Source organism: Babylonia areolata, chromosome 5 (assembly GCF_041734735.1).
Source record: "Babylonia areolata isolate BAREFJ2019XMU chromosome 5, ASM4173473v1, whole genome shotgun sequence".
NCBI classification, from domain to species: Eukaryota; Metazoa; Mollusca; class Gastropoda; order Neogastropoda; family Buccinidae; genus Babylonia; species Babylonia areolata.
The window spans coordinates 31,847,001-31,858,680 of record NC_134880.1 but is presented as its reverse complement, the minus strand read 5'-3'; the positions used below and the strand labels follow the sequence as shown (position 1 = coordinate 31,858,680).

At 40.6% G+C, this 11,680-nt stretch overlaps 1 protein-coding gene across 2 annotated transcripts in view; it reads right to left on the bottom strand.

Moving 5' to 3' along the window:
• Nucleotides 1-4,823: 4,823 nt before the first annotated feature.
• LOC143282024 (conserved oligomeric Golgi complex subunit 1-like) overlaps nucleotides 4,824-11,680 on the bottom strand; it is a 324,386-nt gene continuing 317,529 nt past the window's right edge. For both annotated transcript variants that reach the window (XM_076587450.1, XM_076587449.1), the window contains exon 28: nucleotides 4,824-11,516. In XM_076587450.1, the coding sequence (XP_076443565.1) occupies nucleotides 11,355-11,516 (162 nt within the window). In that variant the 3' untranslated portion in view covers nucleotides 4,824-11,354. The remainder of the gene's footprint in view (nucleotides 11,517-11,680) is intronic.

Sequence of the window (11,680 nt, the reverse complement as noted above, 5' to 3'; positions counted from 1 at the left end):
ATCAATCAATCAGTAAAAAGCGGTCAGCAACATTTCACTGTTCAGGTTCTGACTACCCGCTCTAACATCTTCAGCCTAATTGATCTGGTCTTGTCCGCGGACATTCCTGTGCATTCTCCTGATTGTGAGAGATGGGTCTTGGAAACGGAGCTAGTAAAAACAAACAAACAAACAGTGATTGGAGATTCACCCTCAGAAGGAACAGTTTGTTTGGCGTGACCTTCTGTTCACCCAGCTTCATGCAGCAGACATAAAGGACTGATCCAACCAGCCAGATTCCGCAGTGCCACGTCAAGGGATTGTGCTCTCAGCGAGACATAGCAAGCGAAGCCAAAATTTTGGCTGATGCTCTCAGCAGGTCCAAGAGGGTCTTCCACACTTCAGGGAGTGAGTTGTGGTTTCTACCAATGGTAGACCTCTTTGCCAAGAGGTTCATCAAGAGACTCTTGATTTATGTCTCACCAGTCTCAGACCCGAAAGCCTCAGCAGTGTGTGCTCTGCCTCTAGACTGGAGCAACCCGATTGCCTGCCCATTTCCTCACCTTCCAATTCTGCCCAAAGTAGTCCGGAGAAGCCACCTGCAATGCCCACAGGTCATCATCATCATGCCCAAATGGCCGGCTCAACCTTGGTACCCAAACCTGTTGGCTCTGAAACATTTTCCTCCTCTGGAACTAAATTCAAACCACAATTGCTGCAACAGCCCCATTCAGGGTTCCCTAATCTATGCTTCATATGCACATGTGGCTGCTCTACAGTCCGAATTGCCATCACTGAAATTGAAACCACCTGTTTCAGAGGATCTTTCAGGGGTGGAGGGCGAGATGGAACGTCTCTTCTGACCTCCAGTCCTTAATTTCAGGGGCGAGGAGGTCGGGGACCGAGTCTTAACATGACTTTCGCTGGAGAAAATGATTGCAGTGGTGTATAGCTCATGACGACCCCCCCCCCCCCACCCCCCCCTTGCGAACTTTCTGGCTCCACGTGTCTCAACCTGTCAGCTAGTACGGTATATGGGTACAGATCTGCTGTCTGCACCACCATTTGGCAACTTGGAGGTCCTTCACCTGAAGCTGATTTACTTCCCAGAGGTCTCTAAGGGTGCTTCACTTAAGGAATCTAGAAACCCTAGGAGAGTTCCCCTGTGGGACTTGTTCCTTGTGCTTGATTTCATTCGAAAGGAACCATTTGAGCTTTTGATATCATTCCTTTCGACTTAACTCACTCTCAAGACTGCTTTTCTCCTTCTGCTGGCCACAGAGTGATGTATAAGCGAGATACATAGTCTTTGTGGATTGCCTCAGGACATGGCCATCTACGAAGACGGTTCCATTACACTGTTTCCTTCTTGATTTCTAGGCATGAACCAGGACCTCAGGGGTGCCATCGCCCTCGCTGAGGATCAGACCCTTGTCTGATATTTTAGCCCAGGAAGATAAGGATAGGCATCTCTGCCCAGATAGGTGCCTAAAATATTATTGGGATTGGTCTCATCAAAGATGTTCCTCTCAGAGACGTCTTCTCTTTTTCATTAATGAGAAATACAGGAAAGACATTGCTGCCGGTACCATTTCTCGCTGGGTTTCCCAGGTCGTTCTCACAGCTTACTCTCGACTTCACAGAGATCTCAGCTGTTCGAATCTTAGGAGGTGCGGGCCATTGCCACGCCAGCTGTTTTTCAGCTCTGTTCCTGTGCGACATGTCTTGGAGGCAGCCTTCTGGCGGGGTGAGAATCCCTCCATCAATTTCTGCCTCAGGGATTTCCATATGAATATGGCGGATGGTACCAAGGGGATCTCCTTTTTCGCAGCTGACATAGCTGTTACTGTTACAAAGGTTCCCCATACGAAGCCGAAGACGCTGTCCTCCTTCATTTGCTTTGAAACATGACACCAAAAGAAGAATTTGAATTAAACTCCCAGTTTGGTGATATATACTTACTATTTCATACTCAAATGCCTGCCTGTACGTCCCCGCGGTCTCTGGCATGGTTCACAAGGGGCGTTTCTTGCTGGGCAAGGAATAAGTCATCACTTGTAGCCATTAACGGCGTTTGACTGGCCGACATGGCTGGGGGTCTTTTCACTGTTCCTGTGAAATTTGGCCAAACAGAGCAAACTGACAGGCCTAGTTTGCATCAGTTTGACATGGTCAGTCAATACTGCCGAACAGCAGATGAGTGACCAGCAGCATAACCCAATGAGGTTCGTCTGGCTTTGAATACATGCATATATGAATTTGTGTACCTGTCACAGTGAATTTCTTTCACAAAAAATTGCCAGAGGACAACACTTGCGTTGCCATGGGTTCTTTTTCAGTGCACCAAGTGTGTACTGCACACAGGACCTCCGATTATCACCTCATCCGAATGACTAGATGCTCAGTTTGATTTTCCAACCTAGTCCCTCATGGACACTGTAATAGCAGAAATACATCTTAACCATTCTGCCACCTTCCTTTTCCACATGGCAGAGTACAAATTTTGATTACAGTAGGCTCAGGTGGGAAGTTCCTGAAGCCATCAAATAAAAAGCCAACTTTTATTTCTGCTCACCCCATAAATTGTTGGTGTCCTCAAAGAAGTAGATGTGGAAGATAAAAGGCTGAACATAAAGATAATTTTCATATAAACTATGTAAACTTGGTTTATAATATGAACATGACAATAAGAACAGTAGTGAAATGGGAATAGCTTTAAAGAAGTAACATTGCTGTATGTGATACTTACCGGTTCACTTTACCAACACACTTATTGAAAGAGAAAAAAAGTAATTAACAAATGTTGACAGTAATCTGAATGAGACATTATTTATACAACAGTCTGAAGACAAGACAAAGGTTGGCTGTTCCATTCATCACACATGGAAACTGTGTATGATTATAATATGTGTTGTGGTGTGTCACTGCCAAAGCCACACAAATTTGCCAAACTAGGTACTTCGGAGTAATGAGAAACAATGAGATGTACTCACCATCATGAGATAATAATAACAAGAAATACCCTTCAACACAACATGATAATTGGGTGCAATTATACTGTCATTATCATTAAAATCAATACCACATTCTTGTGTCAATGCTCATCACCAAGCAATAATTCAAAGCTGAATCCAACATTGTGCAGCATGTGTGAATAAGTCTATTAGAGTGGATCAGAATGAACAAAAGGAGGGATAGTTTGATGGAGAATGTAGGTTTAGCAGAATGAAGGTTTGTAGATTGTTACATTAAAAGTGTTGACGGTCTTTAGAAAAAGATAACATTTCATACATATGAGCTAGAAGAGAATACTTCTTCTTCTGCGTTCGTGGGCTGCAACTCCCACGTTCACTCGTATGTACACGACAGGGCTTTTATGTGCATGACCGTTTTTACCCCTCCATGTAGGCAGCCATACTCTGCTTTTGGGTGTGTGCATGCTGGGTATGTTCTTGTTTCCATAACCCACCGAATGCTGACATGGATTACAGGATCTTTTACGTGCGTATTTGATCTTCTGCTTGCGTATACACATGAAGGGGGTTCAGGCACTAGCAGGTCTGCACATATACTGACCTGGAAGATCGGAAAAATCTCCACCCTTTACCCACCAGGCGCCGTCACCGAGATTCAAACCCGGGACCCTCAGGTTGAAAGTCCAATGCTTAAACCACTCGGCTACTGCGCCCGTCAGAAGAGAATACAGTATCACTTTAGTCAGATGGAATTGTTTAATAAGAATCTTTTGGAGAAGTCTTCTCTTAATAAGATTGCACTGAAAATAGATTCTCAGTTTCATAGAAGACACTTAGAACACGAAAATATCTTAAAAACAGAGTGAAAGAAGACCAAATCAACCAGCCAAGTAAACACACACAAGGAAGCACACACACACACACACATACACACTCAGTCACCCACTCACTCACTGACGTACACATATATTCACACATTTTTTTAAACCAGCACTGTGCCATCATCTTCACCGTCTATACTTGATGTCTTCACTAATGCTACTGTCATTATCATGACCATTGTTGTCGTTTCCCTCATTTCTCGTTTCTTTCTCTCTCTCTCTCTCATTTTTCTCTTTGATTTGCATTGGGAAAAGACAAGAAACCAACTCTGATGACAAAGGAAACATCTTTGACAAAAACAAAGGGACTTCCCATGATTTCTCACACACTGTGCAAAATTGTGGAGGCACCCCCCACGATTTCTCGCAATTAAGAGAAAACATGGGTGGGGAACGACCCCCACAATTTCTCTCAAAGTGAGAGAAATCATGGGCTTACATGGAGTTACCAGATGTGGAGAGTCATTCTATGAATCACCCTATTTCATGCAAAGACGTCATTTCTGGACTTAGAAAACAAACAGAACAAAACAAAATAAAAAACAGTGAAGCTGCAGGTCCTGAAAGAATCATTGTGGAATCCTTTAAAACTACTTGTGAACAAAGTATAAAACTTTTTTTTAACAATTTGATAAGGGTATTTATCCTGAAAATTGGTGTGAGGCTGTTTCTCTTGCATAAGAAAAGTAATATAAATGATGCAAATAATCATAGAGGTATGTTACTATCAAATATCAGCAACAAAGTGTTTCATACAATAAACAGGAATGCGTTGAGGAAAACAATGTGACTGTGGAATACCAAGCTGGATTGAAGCATTTTGCTCAACACCTGACAATTCATGTTCACCCTTTGTCTAAATTCAGAACCAGTTTTCTTATAATTGCAAACTTTATGTTATACAATCTTCATGTCACATACCAACTTTATGTCACATAAAAAGAGGAAGATGAGAGAAATTGGGAGAGAGAGACAGATAGGAAGTGAGTTTTGTTATTTTCAAATGCAAATTTATTTTCATATTTGCACAAAAAATAAGCCAAATGACAAAACACAAAAATGCTGAACATTAAACAATATAGATTTGAATAAAGTTCTTTACAATGCACTATTCAACCCAACATAAGTAAAAGTAATTTGATAGGAAATATTGACAAAATAATGTTCAACCAAATCAACTGTGATCCAAAGGAAAATGATGCATGCAGGACATGGGTACACAGACAGAACCACTACACCGTTACTACCACCTGAAAACAAAATCACCCAAACAGTTTTTGTGTGATCCTTCATTCTGTTGATGGTATCAAAAAAGATGTTCTCCTTTCCATAACAGATGGTTATGTCCTCTGACCTGGATGCATTCCAAAACCAGTCACAGAAATGCAGTGTTGACAAAGAATTATGTTTGATGGAATAAAAGGGTGACAAAGGCCACCAAATAGCAAGCATACCATCTTTCCTCAAATGTCAGTTCACTGTCTCAGAACAATATCATGTCTGTTATATTAGACTATTCTGATGTGCATTTCCTTGCTGTTTTCTTTCACTGATCGCATTATATTCTTTGAGCTTTCAAGACATCATTTGCATGTCTTTGTGAACTGAACTGTCAACTAAAGTGTTCAGCTATTCTAATTTTCCATTTGTCCTTCCACCAGAAAATTCAAAATACTTTTCTCACAAGCTGTCCTTTTCACCAATCTAGAAATGCAGAACATCAATTTCAAGACAGCAATTTTATTTGTCATCTTTAACATTAAGAGTGATATTAGTTGAAAACAAGAGCCAAAGCCTTCATGGTTCACATGTGATTCCTGCCAATTAAAAAACCACAGGAAGAATGAAATTTAAAATGTGGGGAAAAGGGAGGTGGGGAAGGTGTTACCAGAACTTACATATACCAAATAAAATAAGATTATTTTATCTTAAATGAGTGTTTGTCAAACCAAATGTTGTGTGCTGGAAACGGAACAATTCCATCTAAAGCAGCTAACACCAAATGGCATTTAATAGATTTATAATCATAATATTGAAATATCAAAGATTCAAACTTTCTGTCATCATGACTTTCCAGCTTTGATGAAACATAAAATAACCTCCAAAGACTTGTGCAACACTCCACAAACGAAAAAAAAAAGATGTCATATGATTTCCTATATAAGGGTTGTTTTCTTTTATATCAACAACACGCGCTATACATTTATAGCCACATGAAACATCCAAACAACTTACTTTTCTATTTGTCAAACTTTTAAACTTCTCCCACCTTTTCCATGACATTACTACTCAGATACAGTCAGGTCAGAGGTTCTTCTCTACTACTGGTAACCATGTAACCCAGTATTACTGGCATTATGTGGAGAGTAAAGCTGACAAAAAAATCTGATCAGGAGCGGGATGGTTACTGCCAGATTTGCTTGCCAAAGACACGCTACATGAAGAGCCAGCTCAGTCATTGCCCAGACAAATAAGGACAGTGTCTTCCATCAGCCATCAGGGTAGAGATGACAAGTATGCGAATGGTGGGAAATCTACTGTCGCAGTCCCAACAGTCAACGGGGAACCACTGATAATAGGTTGCCAGGAGACCACACACCAGAGGAGAACCTGACACTGCTGCTGAGTCACTTTGGTGGTGTTCGGTAATGCCTGTTCTGATTTAACATACTTAGGACACCACCAACTAACCCGCCTACTGATGACAATAATTGCTTACTAGCGGAGCCAGACTGAGTGAGCATCCCCCAGAGTGGAGACTGCAACCACGTCCCTGCAACGGCAGTCCCCCATGAATCTGCCGACACTTAAGACCTTGACAAGACTCACACCAAGTGCCGAAATGGAGCAGTATCAAAACTGAGGTCACTATGACAGCTGGGCATGAAAGACCACATAATTTGGGGCTTTTTTTCTATTGATGATGAGGAAGGAGGATGACAATGATGATGCTGCTGCTGCTATGGAGGTCCATTTAGGTTTGAGACTACATAACAAGGCTGTGTGCTTCCTGTCACGATGATATCCTGGTGCCAACCAGGCCTGAGATAGAGAGACTCACAGTGTTTGTCAAGAAATTAGAGCAACACAGCCAAAGATGCATCTGTGAAGTGGAAGATACTCAACTGTGTGGTCCCAGTCTTCCATTTAAGCCCACAGCACACTCAACTCTGGGTAGGAGCTGGCTGCGGGCTGAAAAATCCACCTTGGCTGGGATTCAAACTCTGCATCCTCCCAGCCGTCAGTGATGCTAACCACATTGCCACTGCAGCTGGTCAAATCCATTCACTCTTAGTCATAGCATTCTGTTTCTCAAATACTCCACTTAACCCCATTATATCTTCTTTTTTTTGTGTGTGTGTCTAATATCACTCATGTTGAAAAGATCTCAAAACCAAATCATATCAATTGCACATGTCCATGCACTGAACAAAAGATATATGTCAAGTCATCTTTAACAATCCAGGTATATCTTACTGTGGAATAACAATGTGATAAAAGATATGCAATAACCATAATCATTTTTTTTTTTTTATCACAGAATATGGTTGGTGTCTTTGAATCCATTCATATTAATTCCTTTGTCCTGATAACACCTGGTTGAAATTAAATGCTGGGTTTTAGCACATCAATTATTCTTGAGGGCACTCAGCTTATAATTCAATTCAATTTGGCCTGGAGCCCAGCTGGCTGCAAAAGGTCAGCATAGAAGCACTTTGATCTTGTCTCATCCCTCTTAATTAATCCTGAGTTTTCATTTCAGATCCAGCTATTCACTTTCACAGTACATTTTCACTTTTAACCTTTGAGCTGACCCTAAAGTCCCAGGGACAGTCATTGGGACAAAGTTTATAGTGGTGAAAATTGTAGCACTGTAACAGACTGCAAATGGTAAGTTCATTTCTTAGGTTTGGTTGGATCAAGAAATGATCTCTTTTTTTTCTCTTTTAAGAAACTGCTGTTCACTAATTTGGGCATTTACATAAGCAATATAATCTGATGCTAATTCAGTATATGTTTAATATCTCTTGAATATTTGCTTAAAATGAATGGTAACTTCATATATATTTCAATGTATTAGTCAACTTTTTAAGACTTGGATGAAGGAAACTGCACATCCTTTTGTTTACAAAAGAGAAATACATCTCAAACAACTAGCATACAGAAGGTTGTACATACAGAGCAGGACATAACCAGATCATATTGACAAAAGCTGCATGAACTCTGTTGAAACACTTACACTGAAACAATCCCAGTAACAAAAAAAGACCCTTAGCTGTACACAAATCTACTATGTACAAAGGATGAAAGGAAATTATATTTTTGAACACATGTAAAATACTGTACACCACAACATTATCATTACATTATCACTGTTGTTTTATTATTATAACTCATTTCTGGCCTTGCATCAGTTATGTGCAGCTGGCCAAGATTTTGCCACATCAACACTGGCAAAAAAGTCTTTAAATGACTGAATAGTATATTAAAAAAAAAAAAAAAGATAAAACAAAACAAACAGATTCTGCAGACACCAATGCATGCCCAGTTCCTTACAAAATCCCACTTGTTTAAAATCAATCCCAGGTCAAATATCTGCCCATTATTTTGCAGCGTTTGGTCCCTCTGTACAAACCACACCAAGTTGGTGACAACAGCTACTGTCCGTTAAAAAAACAAAGACAAGGGAGATACACACTTTACTAAGCTGTATGAAGAGCAGGTGGTGTCTGACATTAAACAAGCATGAAGACAGCTGAAGACCAAAAAAGAGGAAAAATATGACTGGGATCTGAGGGTCAAAAGCTGAAGAGGTTGTCACTATTCATAACCTTGAAACAGTCCTTAAACTAGTCATCAAAATGTATGTAAGCTTGTATGAGGCTATCTGAAACCAAAAGGGTAATAGAATTTCAAAAATTCAAAATGGACATTAAAATGCAAGCTTGTGTGAGAACCCTAAAGCTTAGGCATGAGATCTGAATTTAATGAAGATGGATAACAATAAAGGTAGATATCCAGGGGCCACAGAAACTGGGTGTTCTGGGGCAAAGCCCCCTTCGAGCTGAAGAGGGTTTTCTTTTTTTATACTACAATAACATGACTTCATAACATCACAATTTTAAAAATCTTTACCCTTTGATGTTATTTTTTTTGTAAAGAACTTGACAGAGAGAGATAATATATTTTATACTTAATTTCTGTGAAGACATCATGGACTGTCTCAAACAGGGTTCGTAACGATGTCTTAACAATACTGTTTCAAAATAACAGGATGTTAAGAATTAATGTGTGCTTCTCTCTCTCTCTCTCTGTATGCGTGTGTGCGCGCGTGTGCGTGCGTGCGTGTGTGTGTGTGTGTGCACATGCACTCATGTATATATGTGTGTGGATGTGTGTGTGTGTGTGTGTGTAAAGAGACACAGAGAGAGAGGTGTGGGGGTAAGATTTGATGTGTGTGAGATGGAACTATAACAGTAAGACTTCATAACATCACAAGTCTAAAAATCTTTTGTCTATTTTTTAGTTCGGAACAGAAAGAGATGATATAATTCATACTTAATCTCTGAAAAGACATGAAGACTGCCGAAACAGGGCTGGTAATTATGTTTTTGCCAACAATACTGTTTAAAAATGATAGGATGTTAAAAATGAAGGTGTGCTTTTGTGTGCGCGTGTGTGCGTGCATGCGCGTGCGCTAAGAGAGAGAAGGGGAGAGAGGGTGAGGGGTAAGATTTGATGTGTTTGAGATGGAAAGATCTGCATGTGTGAGAGAAAGAGACAGACAGACAGACAGAGAAAGAGAGAGAGGAGAGAGAGAGAAAGAGAGAGAGAAAGAGAGAGAGGTGGGTGTAAGACAAATGAAACAAAATAGAAATGAAAGACAAAGACAGATAGAGTAGGAGAGTGAGTAAGAGAGATGGTAAGACCTGGTATGTGTGGATGGGGGATGGTAAAATCTTGATGTGTGTGTCAGGGGGGTGGGGGGCATATGTGTGTAAGTATGTGTGTGTGTGTGTGTGTGTGTGTGTGTGTGTGTGTATGTGTATGTGTGTGTGTGTGGTGCCAGTGAGAGAGAGAGAGAGAGAGAGAGAGAGAGAGAGAGAGACAGAGACAGAAAGAGAGAGATGGAGGAATGAAGCCCACTGATCTAAATACTCAACACATTGATCTAGTAATTATTTTGACATCATCTCCCTCTCCATCCATTTTTTTTTTGGTCTTAGCTTTGCACAAGTGCTCATGTACACACACACACACTGTTACAGAAAGTTTGGAAAGCCTGAGGACGGACATCATTCAATACAGATGTCCAATTAGAGACCATGGCTGCTGGCAAATTTGAACAAATCATATTTCATGCACATGATGCATCTTTGGTACTTCGGCAATAGATCCCAATCTAAATAACAATTACTAAATACAGCCATGAAGCACTCATTCATCAGTATCGGCTGACCTAATTTCAAAGAAAAAAGTATTGATATCAACTGCTGTGAAAGTTGTTTTGTGAAGTGATGAATGTATGCAGTGGTGCATGGCTTTTGCTGAATGAACAGTATCAGCCTGATGTGTCCATGGTCTTAGGGCTAGGCAGTGATGGTGATTGTGCATGTATGTGTGTGTGTGTGTGTGTGTGTGTGTGTGTGCATGCACATGTTTCTGTACATCTCGTGATCTGTGTATGTATGTGTCTCTGTGTGCATGTGTATGTATGCATTTGTATGTGCACCGTGAGTATGTATGTGTCTGTGTGTGTCTGATCATGAATCTGTCGGTGTATCTATGTGTATGTGAGCGATGGTGAAATATGTCAGTGTGCGTCCATGTCAATGTGTGTGTGTCTGTGTGTGATGTGGGGTGGGGGTGGGGTGGGGGGAGTGTCCAAGTCAGCAATGGTAACATATGTGTGTGTGTGTGTGTGTGTGTGTGTGTGGTGGGGGGAGTGTCCAAGTCAGCAATGGTAAAATGTGTGTGTGTGTGTGTGTGTGTGAGTGTGTGTTTGCCCAGTCAAATTATGTTAAGTGTGGAAAGCATGGTGTGCAAAGCCAACTCGTTGAGGTAAAATCTCCCAATTTGACCAAAACAATGTATTTCACTCTCAGATCTTAATAATGTAGAAAGTTTGGCAAAAGAGTTTGTTGGATCAACACACAACAGATGAGAAACAGGCTTCTGATTATTGGCATGGATGAAGTCAAGAAGGTGGTGCAACAAGGTACCTTGTTTTATCTTCTGCATTCCAAGCAGAATGCAGACTTGACAAATCTAAGAGTAGCACAGCAGGAATTGAACTTGGCAATCTAAGTATCATTCATTTCAGCAGTGATGTATAAATTCCCTTGCCATGGCATACTTTCTGTCTATTCTGATGTTTTTCTAGCGGTGGAAAATTTTTAAACTTGAACTGCAAAAAAAGGGGCAGAATTACTGCCAAAAAGAGTAAGTTTTCATGCTTGATGAAATATACAGGGGAAAAAGATAATGACAAACAGGTATGGTGTGATGACAAAGTTTATCATGATTTGCCACCAATATTAGAGAACAGCCGTGACCCCATACTACCCAGTCGATCAAGTTTATCATAGAATGAGCTGCTGAGATCACTCTGTGAGGAGTTCTTGGGCAATGTAGCTTCAACCACAGAGGTGAGTGATGACACTGCTCCACCATCCAGGGCCTGGAAGACAGAAAGGCAAAATAATTGTTACCTAAGAATATATTCATATAAAATATGTCTGGGAAGTCTTTAAATTCTAATGACTAGTCTCTTGCTCTGAAGTGTCTTCAGTTGTTCCTGTACAATCAACAATTACTTCGATTTCAAACTGAAATAAAAGTATG